We start from the raw sequence: 15,914 nt of genomic DNA, 5'->3' as shown, positions 1-15,914 counted from the left end.
TAAAACTCTGTGTATCACTTCTCTCTACAATTTTTCTTGTTCATTCACAATGATCGATCAGATCTTTTATATTTTTAGTTTATTGTGGTCTTATGTTGCTGATTTTGCTCCAATCATGTTTTCTGTGGACTAAATTGTAATAAAAGTAAAACTTTTGGGTCAATTCACAATTTCTATTAGTTTCTAAAAGTCGCCGCCGTCACTACTCACCATCATCAAAGGCGATACCTTTCTTCGCTTGCGAAAATAACGAGAGACTCGGGAAATTTCGAATCTTTGTACAATGGAGAAAGGGGTAGTGATGGAGCTGATTAGAGGGTCTACCAATTGGGCCAAAGTTGTGGAAGATATCGTGAAGCTTGAGAAGAAAACGTTCCCTAAACACGAATCTCTCGCTCAAACTTTCGACAGAGAGCTTCGCAAGAGAAACGCCGGTTTGCTATACGTGGACGTCGACGGAGCAACAATAGGTTATGCTATGTATTCTTGGCCGTCTTCGCTTTCCGCTTCCATCACCTAGCTCGCAGGTATATAGATAAACAAATGTCCACCAAGTGTTCCATTAAATTACGCAATGAGAAAACACCTTCTTAGCACAATCTTTGGGTAGAAACTAGGGAAGAAGGAATGTAATTAAGGAACCAATGATTCTAGTAAATTCGATAGCTTTCAATATAAACTCTTATAAGAGTTTAGGATTAAGTGTAGCTTTGTTTTTGCATGGCTTAAAGATGAATGAAAATAGAAAATAAGTGAAGAACACCTATGGAATGTTTCTTATCAGACAAGTTAAGAGCTTAATCATCAGGAAGAATGTATCTCAAGTGTACACTACTTTCTTATGTTGTTTTGGATCATGTAGTGAAGGAGAATTGCAGGAGACAAGGTCATGGAGAAGCATTGTTGAGAGCTGCTATCGACAAGTGCAGAAGCAGAAAGGTGCAACGGGTTTCACTTCATGTCGACCCCACGAGAAGTGCTGCGGTGAATCTGTACTAAAAACTTGGGTTCCAAGTAGACTGTCTAGTGAAAAGCTATTACTCCGCTGATAGAGATGCGTATAGAATGTACCTAGATTTTGTGACTCTGTTTAAGCCTAGAAAATATTCATTGGAGTTATAAATGTTTTTTCTTTTTCCAGCTCGTGGGTCGTCAATGATACGCCTTGTACACACTCGTTGAGTAGTCTCTCTACATCAACATGTCTATCGGTTTTTTTTATATATTATGATACAAAATTGAATATCCATCTTGAGACCATTACCTTCTTACTTGTAATTCTATTTGACAAACAAGAAATTAAAGGAAGAAAAAAATCTGAGATGAAAAACAGTTCTTTTTCTCTAGATCACAAATGCAAAACCACAATAATAAATTTACGAAATCCAAACCCCTGAGTTGAAGTTGTCGTCTGTAAATTCATTGTTAATAAAACAAAACATTGAACTTAGTATTAAAAGCGGGGATAGCTCAGTTGGGAGAGCGTCAGACTGAAGATCTGAAGGTCGCGTGTTCGATCCACGCTCACCGCAATACTTTTTTTTTTTTTTGCTGAATGTAAACAACGACGTCGTATCAAAAATAATTAGAAACGACAGAAATTAAAACAAACGACGTCGTATGGTAAACATTTACAAACGACAAAAATTAAAAAACGACGTCGGATTGTATGTAAATTGGAAAAGCCCTAAGAAAATAATCAAAATATCCACGACAGACATAATCCACCGACTTCATTCTCGCCGGTGATTTTAAACGTTTTTGTTATTCCAATCATCGGAAAACTTCTAAGAGGTCTGTCAATTCCTGCCGGGAAGACCAACGATTCATGTCCCTTAAGCCTCCGGCGGACTATCTTCCGGCGTTTGTGTCGAAGGGCTACTGTGTTAAGGTTTTACACTTTTACTACACGGTAATTTCCACCGAGTTCAAATTGCATGATCAAAGCCTAAAACTATGGAGCAATTTACGAATCTTCAGTATAATTGTAAGTGTCTCAGAATCAAGTTCAACAATTTACTATACTAAAACTTCACTCAAATATATTGTCTGATATAATAATAATTATGGTACATGTCACAAAACGGATTTGTAATCTAATTGAATTTGCATATCAATTAATTAATCTTCAATTCAAGAAGCCAAACCAACAAGCTTCTCGCTAACCTCCCACAGCTTTTTTGCCTTCTCTGCATCACTTGCTTCTTTAGAAAGCTGATTCTCAAACGAAGACGAGTTATTGTTCCAGCTCCAGTACACACCTGACTTTCCAAGACTAGGGTCGCTCACAACCTAACCACAAACCCGCAACCTCAGTATCCAATCAAGAATCTGTTTATAAAATACTTATTAGAGAGGGGTTTGCAATGAAAACACTGACCTGTGCTAGTCTTTTCCCAGCTTCCTCTTCAGATACATAACCTTTGGTGATATACTTCTGAAAAGGTGGAAAAAGAAGCCTAAATAGCGGTATGTGTTCTCTGAACAACCCGGTTGTAGCGATGCAGCCAGGGTAAAGAGAAGCAAAGGTGACTCCGGTTTCCTCGTGGTAACGCCTGTGAAGCTCCTGCATTGTCAGCATATTGCAGACTTTGCTGTCTTTGTAAGCCTTGGCTCCATCATACTCTCCTCCATCTATCATTGAACTGTTTTGTCCATCCAATCCCGATGCTAAGCCTCTTAAGTCGCCAAGGTTTGCCTTTGGTGGCACATTCCCAGCCAAAGTGTTTGTGTTTCCTACAAGAACATAGAAAAGGAGAACATTCATTGTCTGAAAACAAGAAACCATTTGGTGAGAATGGACTCTCATCTAAATTCTCTGTTGTTTACCTGTTATAGATCCTACGATGATCATACGTTTCGATGGATAATCCGATTTTTTCAGGTCATCTAGAAGCAATCTAGAGAGAAGAAAGTGTCCAAGATGGTTGGTTCCAACGCTAAGCTCGAACCCTTCAGCTGTAAAAGAAGGTTCTTTAGCAGTCGGTTGGTAAACCGCGGCATTGCAGACAAGAACATCGAGGGGCTGTTCTGTTCTCCTGAAATTATCAACGAACTGCTTCACGCTTTCGAGCGAAGCAAGATCAAGATGCATCACTGTGTAATCTTCCTTAGACATTCCTACAGACTTCGCTGCTTTCTCAGCCTTGAGAAAGTTCCTGCAAGCCATGATCACATGCCACTTCCCTGTGTCTGCTAAAGCCTTTGCCGTGGCTAAACCTAAACCAGAAGAAGCTCCGGTTATCACTGCAGTGCCTTTTCTCTCAGTCTTCTTTTGCTCCGGAGATGCCTCGCTCGCCGGCGGCGTTGCTGTAACTGTCTGTGCTCGAATACCGGTGGAAAATCGCGGCTTTTGTCTCCTCTGTTCCTGCAACGAAACAGAGTAAAAAATCCTCAGGACAATTTCTATATCTTTCCAAGTTTTTGTGAGAATTGAACATTGATTAGGTGATTGATTTTACCTTGATGGTTAACAGGGTGGAGATTTTTTCGGCTCTAAGATGGTTGGAAAATGAAGAACCAGTTAAAGTCGTCTCCTTTAGAGAAGCATTGAATTTGCCCTGCAGAGTCACCATTGGCATACTGAGCTAAATTCTCCATTTTTCTCGAAGTATTATATAAAGACAGATGAATTAGTAATTGTGAGAACCATACCTCTTTTTGGATTGAAATGGTTGAAGGAAGAAGAGAACAAGCAGCTTGAAGAGCCATTGTTGTACGGAACTGAAGGTGCTAGAGTAAGGGTGTCACAGAGTGTGTATTCGAGTTTCGCCGATTTGACGAGCGACAAAAGATAAGGTAGTGTTGGGTTAGTGACACGTGTATTTGCAGGCTAAAGCTCTTGCCCTCAACCAATCAGATCACTAGTTTCAGATTCTTCTTCTTCTATCTCTCGTTTATTGGGCCTTGAGATGGGGTTTTGTTTTATTGTTTGTTAAATCTTAACTGATCTGACCGTTGATATGTGGAGCTGTAATGAATCTGGACCGTCCAAATGTGTCAAGTATAACTTGGTGGAAGAGAGAAGAAGGCGGCAACTCAACGGTCAATGAAGAAATTGGAGAAAGANAAGAGAACCAAAACAAACAAACAAAAAAAACGAGAAAAAAAAAAAAAACACTTTTGGATCACAGCTTTCTTCATCTTCTGTAATTTCTAACAGTTTGCAAAATTCCAATGAAAATTTCCATTTTTGCCTATATTTTATTTTTCTTTATCTTCTATTTTCTTTCTGTTTCCTCTTCTTCTTCCGTCTCCGTCACGGTTTCTAGACCATCTCCTCCTCCTCCATTGTCCCTTTCCTATGTCTATATAACAGGTAACTTTCTTTCCCCCTCATCTTTCTAACCAATCATACCGATTTGCTAGTAAAATTTGATTTGATTTATATCATTGTTTGAAGGTAATTAATTGCATTGTAAAGTTACAAACTTTACATAAAAAAGTAATGAAAAAGAAAACTCCTTTAATTGCGCTATTATGCTAAATCTAGAAACACCTTTTTGTATCAAATTATACCAAATTTTTGACTAAGTGAAAATGGAAATGATGATGAATTGTTGAATATTTTAAGAATAGAGAACATCGGTTAATAATAATCTCTTTTACCCCCTTTTTGATGCAATCGTCTTCTTATCATTTTTTTATGGAGGCAAAAAAAATTATAGTATATGACAACCCATAACTCTGTCTAGCTTAGCTAAACGTGTTAACATAATTAAGAAAACAATTTCTATTTTGAAAACAATAAGCTCTGACCTGTACGCAACCAAATTAAACACTAAAACTTATCTGTGATCAACTTATCGCTCTGTATAATCTTCGTTCTCTTTCTTTTTGTCCAATTTTATCTACAGAGAATTCTAAGCTTTTTTTACCATTCAACTTGCATCATTTAGGTTTAACCCCAAAGATACTTTGCAATCATAGTAACTTTTGTTTTTTTCCCCAGCCTAATCTCTCTTTTGATGACAATGTAGGGTAATACCTAAGTTTTCTTCTTTACATGCAATTATATGCGGTTTTGCTTTTTTTCCATAATCTTCCTTCTCTTAGTTTAAAAGATATTATTGGTTAATTTACTTTTGTTTGAACATTTGTGTCCCTCTCATGAAGTTCAGGAAGCGTAGGCAGTTCTTTCCTTCTTGTTCGTCTCATCACCAAGTAATCATCTCTTCATTATGTTCTTCTTCTCCGAACTCATATCAAATTATAATTATATCATCAAATTGAGAGTAATCAACTTCAATCTTGCATTTACATTGTTCTTGTGTATTCCACCCGTTTCTTTAATCATCAATGTATAGTAAATGAGTGCCATTTTTAGTCGTAACTTGTAAGTAATTAAGGTCACTCAAATTTTTCTGAGTTGAAAATCATATGTTTTTAACGTACGTGTGCAGGTAGAGGACGATGAAGCGTGGGAAAGGCGAGAAAAAGGCAACAAAGAGCCGAGATGGCAGTGGTCAAGTAGTTCCGCTCACGTAATAGCTCAATTGGCTAATTATTTGTTTTAGTGAGTATATATTGCTAGATATCACAGGGTATATTGATAACACATTCATATGTAAAAATATGCATGTGATTAATTTATTAGGTATACATAATTTTTAGATCTATCATCTCATATGTATATACATGCTTTATTAGTGAACCGGTGGTTGTAGCTACGGGTACGGTTGGAACTAGATCATGGATAGGAGGGCTCTTCACACGCTCCAATAGACGTCAAGACAAGTCATCAGTCGATTACACTTTGTCTCCTCTTCAGGTTAGCACAAGTATCATAAATATAAGACATTTGGAATAGTGTATAACATTTTTGGATTTGTAATCAATCATACATAGGAGGAAAGACTTCAAAAGCTGCAAGACCGTATGGTTGTACCTTTCGACGAGACACGATTTGATCATCAGGTAGATGAATTCCTTTATTTTTAAGATGTTTATCAGTTAGTGAACAACATGCATTTGTATTGTTCTGGCTATTCTGAAAAATATTTTGTGCGGTCAATGGCAGGAATCACTAAAATCATTGTGGAATGTCGCGTACCCTAATGTTAGTCTCACGGGTTTAGTAACAGAACAATGGAAAGAAATGGGATGGCAAGGTCCCAATCCATCTACCGATTTCAGGTAAGATTAGATCTATACTAAAAAAAGAAATGGGATGCATTTGTATAAACATCTCAAGGGAAAAAAACTTAGCGTTGACTTGACTCCCTGTTTTGTTAACATTTTGTTTGTAGGGGTTGCGGATTTATCGCTCTAGAGAATTTGCTATTTTCTGCAAGAACTTACCCGGTAAGATATTCATGCAACATGTTCATATATATATACAGTTGTTATATAGTTATGAAACATGTTCATATATATAGTTTTTGTATAATCATGTTTTGAGAACTTCTTTGCTCCACAAAATGTGTTTATACAAAAAAATAAAAAATGTGTAGGCTTGTTTCCGGAGGCTATTGTTCAAACAAAGAGGCGACCGGGCAAAGTGGGAGTACCCTTTTGCGGTGGCCGGAATCAACATCTCCTTCATGTTGATCCAAATGCTCGATTTACAAAATAACTGTACGTTTCTTAATCTGTTACCATTTTATCCAGGTCATATTCCCTATTACGGAATGGATGAAATACAAATATAAGAGGATCGATGTTTTTGTATTGATACAAATTTCGATTTCGAGTTTAAAAGCTTTAAATTTGTGTTTTGTTTTTGTGCAGCAAAGCCGAAATGTCTTCCAGGGATGAATTTTCTCAAACTCTTAGAAGGTAAATAATTATATGTTCTTCTAAATTGAATCAAATATAAAAAAATGATTACTAAAAAACTAGTATAGTGTATGACGATCGCAAAATAATCAAGAATCATATTCCAATAATTAACAGAAGACGAGAAAGCATTCGATGTACTATACTGTATAGCTTTCGCGATGATGGATGCTCAATGGCTTGCAATGCACGCTTCTTACATGGAATTCAATGTACACCTTCTCAATCAATCTATCTATCTTCATTCGCCTGTTTCGAATGCTTTTTTGAGAATAGTGTATAATTATATCTGTGTGTGTGTGTATATTTTTATCAGGAAGTATTACAGGCGACTCGGAATCAGCTAGAGAGAGAGCTTTCTTTGGATGATATTCATCGGATTCAAGATCTCCCTGCCTACAATCTTTTGTTCCAATAGTATTTTTCTTATATTTTTTTTTTCTTTTTTTTTCTAGTTTGATTTTTATGTGTTGTACATTAATTGAAATTTATGAACGAAATGAAATTGATTAACCAATGAAGCTTTAAAAAAGTAGAAAATGAATGATCATGAACATAACACATGTGCCATGTATGGAATTACGTTTGGTAACAATGATGATGATGATGGTGTGGAAATTATGAAGTGGAAGCAGAATCATTGACTTTTGTACTTGGAAAAATCAACTCTTTTGTCTCTCTCTCATATGTATATAATGAAATTATGAATTATTTGTCGGTTCTATTTAATAATACTATACTAAGTGAGTGGTGGTTAATGGTTGTTTTTATATGAAAATGATATAAATTAATGTACACTTTTTCTTCTATTGTAATAAAGATATTCAGCCCAAAATAATTTATTTTATTGTCCTTTGTCGACATTAAACTTGTTAATCATGACCATTCTTTTGAAAATTCGGTCTGTTTTATGACCTTTTTGTACATTATATAAATCTTAATAGTATAAGATAAGGTTTCTTACGTGTGCTTTGGATTGGAGGTCGTAAATTGGATATTTGATCTTATCCATTAATAATAACGAAACAAAAGGGATCACTTTTTTTTTGAAAACCTAACGTGAAGGATAAGATGCCTCTTACCACCACATTTCCATGATTCCTATTCAAATTCGAAATATCTATATTTCCTCGATTTGTTGTTTCCTTTTGGTTTTCATTAGTAATTTCGATAAGATAATGTGACGAAAGCATTGATCAGTCCAGCGATCTATTTTTTTTGGTCAGTAACTAAGATAAAAGTTTGGCATATATGCCTACAAAATTTGGTGGAGAAACCAAACAAAACATCAAAAGCCTAATAAAGTCAAACTTCAAAATCATTTTTTTGTCCTCTCATATATTTGACATTTTGTCATAAAATGTCCCTACTTTATTCATATCAACTTGGGTAAACCATGATTGATAAATAAAAGTCTCCTTGTAACAAAAAAAATTGCATTTTTATACCACTTCTCCAATATGTTAATTCAGGATTATTTAGGATCAATTTTCAAAATAAAAAATGTTGTTTGATTGATATAAAATATCTGAATTTAAAATTCAGGATAAATTTGTCTCTCCCATTTTACTTTTAAAAAAAAAAACTATATTCACATGATTTAGTTCGTTACATTACTATTTCAGTAACGGTACAGAGGCACACAATAAAGTTATGTTCCTCTCGACCATGCGTATAACTTATAAGAAACAATAACTCTGTTTTAACAAGCAAACAACAAATTACTCTGTTTCAACAAGCAACAAACTCTATGTACGACATATATTTCTCAAAGGTTAGAAGACTCAAAACGCTATATACTAACCAAAATCACTGCCAACTGAATCGCTCGATTCAGTGATTCCAGCAAAAAGCAAGAATTAGACTATGTATGAGGAAACAAGCAACGACATCAGAGTTGTCATCGAACGGAGGTTTAGCCACGATGAGTCATTGACATACTGCAGAAGTAGTTGAAGTCATGATGTTGGACCCTAAGCTGTTTCAGCCACGAATCTGCAACGCTATAAAGCGAAGCCAATCTTTCTTGATCGTCATGATCCTGCGAAAGCCAAACATCGCCTTGCAGTTGCATCTTGTAAGTAGCCATCCCAAATGGGAGCAGAGTTATGTCTTCCCCTTCCTTCCGCATCCTCTCCTTGTCCCCACCATTTTCTTCTGGTTCCATATCTGTGCAATATTACAAAAGCATTATTAAACCCGAGTGATTTTAACCAAGTCAAAGGATAGTAGTAATACAGACAAGAGAGAATCTACTTCACCTTGGAAAGAAGAGGAAAGAGTGTGATAAGTGAGGAAACAAGTGGATAAGTCTTTAATGGTTCTTCCCATTGGTATATGGTAAATCGGGTACCACGCTACTGACATCCAGCTAGCTGGAGAAAGATCTACGCTTCTCAACGACATCAATCCAGGGTATCTTTGAGCCAATTCATTGATCTGGAATCAAATCAAAACATCATTTTTGTGATGTTTATTCGTTTGGATCAGGTGAAGTGACATAAGGTATATATATTATCTACCTACCTTATCCATTAGAGGAACTCTGGTATAAGGAGCTGATCTCTCAAAGTATTGGAGATAAAGATAACCCAAACGATCATTCGGATGCAAGAGCGTGTTGTTCTCAAGTCCTTCCTCAGAGACACTCTCATCACTACCTGAATCGCTAAAAGGATCTCTACCCTCACATTCCCCATCTTCAGACTCTTCCCTAATCAAACCAACACCCAAACACTAATCAGATATAAACATTATGTAGCTCCTTCATAGCCTTATATGCTAAACCAGAAAACACAATCTATTCAAAGTTCATTCTGATGGTTCACCAAATTCTGGATAAAGAATTCAAAATTAGAATCTGATCTATATAAGAGAATGGGATCATAAAACCTTAATCTGATCAAGGAGGAGTGAGATGTGAAAATCTGGATGGCAGAGAGGTAAGGAACGTAGTATTGAACAAGAGATGATTCTCCATTGGAAAGATGAATAGGAACACTAGCTCCATAAGCGCTCCATTCATCATAACAATCCCACAAATCACTCAACCTGAAAAACTCAACCTTTTCTCTCTCCCATGGATGCCACAATCGGTTTAAGGTTCTATTCTCCGCCTGCGGATCACAATCAATAACACCAAAATCGATCAATAGTAATAATCACATTTAAATTTATAACGAGATAATACAAAGAAAGAAACGTAATTTGAAACCTTGGGGAGAGATTGGGGTGGCACTAGAGGTGTTATGCAATGAAGGAATCGATCAAGATTCGATTTTTTTGTAGACCCTTTAACGTTCACCATGATTCTCCTCTTCTCGACCGTAATTGAGAAAAAGAGAGAGAGAGAGAGAGAGAGATTGTGTTTCTTCTTCTTCTTCTTCTTCAATGGAGGAGAGAAAAAAGAAAGATGAGGCTTTTAGAAAGAGAGAGAGAGAGAGAGGGGGGGACGCAAGAGAGTATTTCAGATTTCTGAGCTTCGACGTTATGTATGAAGAAAGCTGAATTTAAGGGACAAGCAATATAAAAAACACACAAAAAAGATCGATTCTTTCAAGAACGAAAAAGTATGGGGGAAAACGATTACAATTGGAGAAGACAGAGAAACAATGATGAGTAAGCAAGATCGAATATTGTTTTCTTCTATTCCTATTTTTATTTTTTTTCTTCTTTTATTTTTGTATCTGTGTGTGAGATTCTCTGAGAGAAAAGTAAAAAAAAAAAACAGAAGCCACGCGTCGAGATCTCTAATCTTGAAGTCAGATCAATCGATAAGAGAGGTTAAAGAGAGATTAAAAAAAGGTAAAAGCCAGAAAATTAGGGAAACACAGAAGAAGAAGAAGAAGAAGAAGAAGAAGAAGAAGAAGAAGAAGAAGAAGAATTCAGAACTTTTGTTGAATGAAAGGGGAAGGAGGAAGGAAAGAGATTTTCCCGGGAAAGTCAAAACTTTTTCTCGGGAATTCTGGTTTGAGAATTGAAAAGTTTTTCCTCATTTTTTTTTTTTTTTTTTAAATTGCTTTACTCACATACGCAAATTTCTCTCAAATGGTTTTGGTTTAATGAGATAGAAAAAAAAAATTGTTTATATAAAAAAAGGAAAAAAAAAGAAAATACTAGACAATCTAATTAAGTTTGACCAAATTTCCTCGTCCACCACTCCCAACAGCTCATTCTCTTTCACGTGGTTGTGTTTTTATTCTCCGGAGACTCCCTTAACTATTTTTATATATACAAACTTTAGGCCTAGGCAAATAAACCGAATCTAAGGAATCGACACGAACCCGACCCAAAAATACCCGAATCCGACCCGAACAAATTCTGTCTAAATAACCAATAGGTTTTAGTTTTCAAATAACCACGGGTATCGGGTATTACCCGAACCGAACCCGAGGAACCAAAGATATCATTTATACCCGAGAACAATTATACACGATATCATACTATCACATCTGATTTGATTTCATAAAACCGTTTCCCTTAATCTCCCTTTTCGAATCCTTGTGAATTGTTTTGCGAGACATGGTATGCTTAGTTTCATTTATTTAAGATTTCTTGGTATGCTCAGTTTCATTTGTTTAAGGTTTAGTTCATTATTTCTTGTTGAATTTGTTAGATTATACAACTGTTTGTACAATTATATATCAGGTTTTTCAGGTTTTGTGAGTACATTTCAATTTTTGTGGGTACTTTGGATATGTTCGAGTAGGTACTATCCATAACCAAATATATTTTGGATACATTACAAGTTTCTTAAAGTCAATTTCCAAATAACCCGAATCCGATAGGAACCAAACCTGAACCCGACCCGAAATTATATGAACACTTGTTCGAATCCTATATTAGTAAACCCGAACCCGAATTACCCAACCCGAACACCCAGATGCCCATGCCTAATACAAAAAGACTACATATTATGATGTATTTTCTTTTATGAATCAACTGATATAATATAATGGGTCCGATTGGTAACGTACAAAAAGTTGTATAAAAAAACTGTAAGCTGGAGCTGTAAGCTTTTAGTGAATAGTGCAAAGCTGTAAAAAAAACTGTACATAAAAGCTGTATGAAAAAAGCTGAGAGTAAAGTTTTTGGTAAAGCTTTTAGTAAAGTTTTTGTGATTGGTAAATATTAAAACTGTATATTCGTAAAGTTTTTAAAAACTGTTACCAATCACACCCAAGTAACTATTACCTTCGACTTTTTTCATTGCAGTTTTTTTTTTTGGTCAAATTACATGCAGTTTTTAGAGAATCTTATTTTGTATACACAATTACAATAAAATAAACAAAATATTGGTGTAGCAAGTGGATTAAGTAGGCCCTGTTAGCTCCTTTTTAATTCATTATCCAATTTGTATTTGTCTATTATTATTAAGGCTCTGATTGGTAACATGTGTTACTATTGACTTATGTTGAGTTATAGACTTAACTCAAATTTTATTCAAAAATATTACCAATCACTAACAAAACTAAATTTTTTGAAGTCGAGTTTGAATAATCATGTGTTATGGTTGATGTACAAGTTTGAGGTATATCCTTTGTAAAATTGTTAACTCAAAAGATTATTCAACATCATTGAAATTTCAATGAGTTAAGATGTGGTAAGTTGAGTTATCTATTTTTTTATTAAAAAAACGAAAATTCAGTTATATAATACAAAAAATATTCTTTTTGTTTTAATTTAATTCATATATCAATAAAAATATTTTTCTTGTTTTTCTTTTATTTGTTAATTTTTTTAATTAGTTATTTTATTTTTCCTAAATTATTATTTTTTATTATCATTTGAAATGAAAATAGGCATAGACCTAAATATGATAAGATTGTAAATATTATGACATACATGTAGTTGATTTTTTAATTTGCAATGTAAAAAAGAAGTTTAATTAACGTTTTGTATATTAAAATTATTTTATTATTAAAATATTTTTATTTGTTTTATTTTTTATAATTTTGTGAAATATATTCACTAATATTTTTAATAATTATAATCAAATAATACATACTACAACATCTACCACAAAAATGCCACCAATCAGTAATTTTAATAAGATTAATAAATCAGATTTTTACAGCGATCCGTTACATTTTTTGTCACATCATTTTTACTATAACTTACATGGAATCATGTTATAAATCATGTTACCAATCATAACTCAGGGATATTTGCATCTCTGGTGAGCTGAGCCAATAATATATTGACTTGTAAGATTATTCTTTAAATAATGTGGAGACTTAAAAAAGTCATTAACTATTGGCCAAATTATACACATACGTTTGGCGTCATTATAGAGCAGTTTAGCGGCAAACACGGTCATTTTTTTACACCCATCAATTTTAACGTATTGGATAGGTGATAGGTTCGTTCAAAAAAAAAGAAAAAAAAAGATAGGTGATAGGTCGGTCAGTAAAATGGTTGACTATTAGCATATGTCCGATACACACGTGTAAATTATTAATTACGTTGAATTTCGCAAAATGTAGCAAACAGCCTACGGTTACACTAAAAGCAAATCAGTATTATAGTACTAATCCCTCAAGATTATGACCTTTTGGAAGCCTATAATACTACTAGCCATGTGGTAGTTCACGTGTGGCCCTGCTGCACGTGACATGTTCGTATGTTCGTAGTAGACTAAAAAAGTAGTGGCCACTTAAAAATTAAAACGATCAAACCTCCTCACAGTTTGTGGGCTTTCAAATATGGGCCATTAGAAAATACTTTTCATAGACTCAATCTTGTTAGTTTGAGAGAAGCATCCAATGCAATTATCCAATAATGCAACTTGTGAATTTTGGAGATTTTCTAATAGTNTTTTTTTTTTTTTTTTTTTTTTTTTTTTTTTTTTTTTTTTTTTATACTTTTTGATACATGAATTTCTAATAGATGGAAATACAAAAAATGCAATTCAAACTAAAAATGTAGTACCAAAACCAACGAAAGTGTAAATAAATCGAAGTTATGAGTTAAGGGGACACGAGAATTGCTCCAGTAAACGATTGAGAAAATAGATTTCGATATTACTAGATAAAAAGTAGTATCTCTGATAAATGATAATTAAGCAAATTATCATATGCAGGACATTAAGTATTTTACACAGGAAAACCAAAAAAAAGGTGCATGAGAGAGCAAAGCGAATTCAAGTTTCTCTTCTCATATATAAATTTGATTGGCATTTTTTAAAAAAGCGAATTCAAGAAATTGTTAGGTCTCTCACACTGTAATGATCTTATCTGCCTCTTGAAAGAGCTTTTTCAGCAGTCTCCATCTCTTCAAGAATCCTCGCCTTCCTCTTCGCCGGAATCGGAGCCGTCGGACCAAAACTCACATAATGACCCGAAACCGCATTCAACGCCGAGTAAATGTCCCGGAAAGAAGTTTTCCCGAGAAGAGCTTTCTCTTTACGGTACTTGGCAACCCATGAGTTGGACGCTTCTCTCAGCTCAGCCACCGCATCAGCCACGTTTGGATCTGTCTTCGCCATCGAAAGCGTGTTCCTAACTTTACTGATCACTGCCGATGTATCTTTAATATACTCTTCATCTTCGGCGGCAGAGGCCGGCGCCGGAGCTAGAAACTGGATTGATTGGGTCAGAACCGTGGATGTGGCCGCTAGAGAGATGAAATCCCGGCGGAGGAGGTTGTTGCGACGTGGGGGAGGAAGAGGTGGAGATACGGAGGCGGTGATGGACGGTTTATGCGGCGGAGGATTGGGTTTGAGAAGAGTAGCTGTCGCTGATGCTGAAGCCATTGTCGGAACTCGGGCAAAATTAAAAAAAAAAAGAGTTAAGAGAATGAAGACTGAAGAGTTTTGTGTGTTGATTGGTAACAAAATCAGAGAAATGTGTTTCGGGGTGTTGGATTTGTGACACGTGTCCCTCATCCTTATCTTCTTATCTAGATTGAGAGGGATCAGACATGAAAGTGAAGCAATGAGTTTCTTGTTGTAGATCTTCTCTGGGTCCCACTTGCCAGGTCATGATTTTGTTTCTGTCCTTTTACTTTTTGACTTTTTGAGCTTCGTTTGTTTTTTAAAATGTAAAGCCCAAACTAGAGAGAAGGCCCATATATTCAAATTAGACCATCGAAGCCCATAATTCGAACCCCACCTGATGATGAGGTGTGGTGTGGTGAGTCCTTTTTCTGCGTGGCCTCTTGGCATTGTAGTACAGTTTTTGATAATGCAATTTAAGAGGATAAAGCATTCGGTTAAATTGACCCACGAACACGTGACCTTCTCTTGCTGTGATACACATGGGATGATGATTAATGATGAACCCTTTGTGTTTCTATTTTCTAAAATTATCACAAAATTTAGATGAAGTGCAATTTATATATATTCCAAATGTGCAACAAATAGACGTGATCTGTATTAAAAACAGTTTAAAGATAAAGAATCTTGTTCCAATGTAACACAACATGGATCCATCATCGATGATTTAATCAACTGAACTTATTTATGATTGTAATGTATGTACTACTGTTCTAGAACTTTAAATTGGGTAGATAGCAAAATCTATAATAATTACGATTTAATAAGAGAAAGAATAAGTGTGGAGAAATATGAATGTATAAAAAAGTGTTTTGGAATAAAAAGGAAAAATACGAAGCTGTTTTTAATTAAATCGACTTTGATTGGGCAAGTGTGAAAAGAGAGGAAAAAGGAAAAAGAAAACGGAAGCTAAAGGCCAACGCGGGAACGCCATGAACGATTTGTCAACACAACCAAATGGGAAAGAAAGCTTTAAAACTCCATCTAATTTTACACATTTATAGTCATGATCTACCAACCAACCTGTCCTTTAGGTTTTATTGTTACAAAAAACCACTTCGCATTAAAAAACAAAAAAAACAAATCAAATTAATAACAAGTGTTGTTGTGGAATGTGGATATGATGATTCCCTAAAACATGAATTTTTAAAAGAGAAACTGATTATCTTTCCCATTATTCAATTATTGCATTTTAATAACTCAAGAAGCTAAACATCTTATTTGCATCTCTGTTTGACTTAACAAACCATATAGTTCTCGCCTTAAAAACACACATCTACTTCTCTCTCTCGCTCTCTCTCTTTTAAATGCAGTGTTTGGGTGGGTGAAAGAAAATGCATGAAACTTTAACTGAAAATAATGA

At 35.0% G+C, this 15,914-nt stretch overlaps 4 protein-coding genes, 1 non-coding gene and 1 pseudogene across 10 annotated transcripts; 3 read left to right on the top strand and 3 right to left on the bottom strand.

The window, feature by feature from the left end:
• LOC104761039 lies at positions 216 to 1,245 on the top strand (annotated as a pseudogene).
• TRNAF-GAA lies at positions 1,460 to 1,532 on the top strand. Its single transcript has one exon. It is a non-coding gene; the product is annotated as a tRNA-Phe (tRNA).
• Positions 2,003 to 3,812, bottom strand: LOC104761029 (protochlorophyllide reductase C, chloroplastic). Its single transcript, XM_010484050.2, has 5 exons — positions 3,655 to 3,812; positions 3,462 to 3,560; positions 2,830 to 3,367; positions 2,381 to 2,736; positions 2,003 to 2,292 (listed from the first exon to the last, which is right to left on the bottom strand). The coding sequence occupies exons 1-5, from the start codon at positions 3,709 to 3,711 to the stop codon at positions 2,134 to 2,136; spliced, it is 1,209 nt and encodes a 402-aa protein (XP_010482352.1). The 5' UTR covers positions 3,712 to 3,812; the 3' UTR covers positions 2,003 to 2,133.
• LOC104760977 (ELMO domain-containing protein A) lies at positions 4,127 to 7,294 on the top strand. Of its 6 annotated transcripts, none has more exons than XM_010484040.2 (11): positions 4,127 to 4,318; positions 5,121 to 5,163; positions 5,403 to 5,483; positions 5,650 to 5,770; positions 5,848 to 5,916; positions 6,020 to 6,135; positions 6,249 to 6,303; positions 6,453 to 6,576; positions 6,730 to 6,777; positions 6,895 to 6,989; positions 7,094 to 7,294. In XM_010484040.2, the coding sequence occupies exons 3-11, from the start codon at positions 5,413 to 5,415 to the stop codon at positions 7,193 to 7,195; spliced, it is 801 nt and encodes a 266-aa protein (XP_010482342.1). In that variant the 5' UTR covers positions 4,127 to 4,318; positions 5,121 to 5,163; positions 5,403 to 5,412; the 3' UTR covers positions 7,196 to 7,294. The 6 variants fall into 6 exon arrangements, with proteins under 6 accessions (XP_010482342.1, XP_010482320.1, XP_010482312.1 ...); XM_010484018.2 differs by having other exon boundaries at positions 5,116 to 5,163; XM_010484010.2 differs by lacking the exon at positions 4,127 to 4,318 and adding an exon at positions 4,915 to 4,980 and having other exon boundaries at positions 5,116 to 5,163.
• On the bottom strand, positions 8,368 to 10,831 carry LOC104760969. Its single transcript, XM_010483977.2, has 5 exons — positions 9,992 to 10,831; positions 9,670 to 9,893; positions 9,304 to 9,490; positions 9,039 to 9,216; positions 8,368 to 8,946 (listed from the first exon to the last, which is right to left on the bottom strand). The coding sequence occupies exons 1-5, from the start codon at positions 10,082 to 10,084 to the stop codon at positions 8,693 to 8,695; spliced, it is 936 nt and encodes a 311-aa protein (XP_010482279.1). The 5' UTR covers positions 10,085 to 10,831; the 3' UTR covers positions 8,368 to 8,692.
• On the bottom strand, positions 13,777 to 14,611 carry LOC104760960 (photosystem II repair protein PSB27-H1, chloroplastic). Its single transcript, XM_010483968.2, has one exon. The coding sequence runs from the start codon at positions 14,528 to 14,530 to the stop codon at positions 14,009 to 14,011; it is 522 nt and encodes a 173-aa protein (XP_010482270.1). The 5' UTR covers positions 14,531 to 14,611; the 3' UTR covers positions 13,777 to 14,008.

The sequence above is a fragment of the Camelina sativa genome, chromosome 3, assembly GCF_000633955.1.
Source record: "Camelina sativa cultivar DH55 chromosome 3, Cs, whole genome shotgun sequence".
Lineage (NCBI taxonomy): Eukaryota > Viridiplantae > Streptophyta > Magnoliopsida > Brassicales > Brassicaceae > Camelina > Camelina sativa.
The sequence above is the reverse complement of the archived record's forward strand: the minus strand, read 5'-3'. Positions and strand labels throughout refer to the sequence as shown.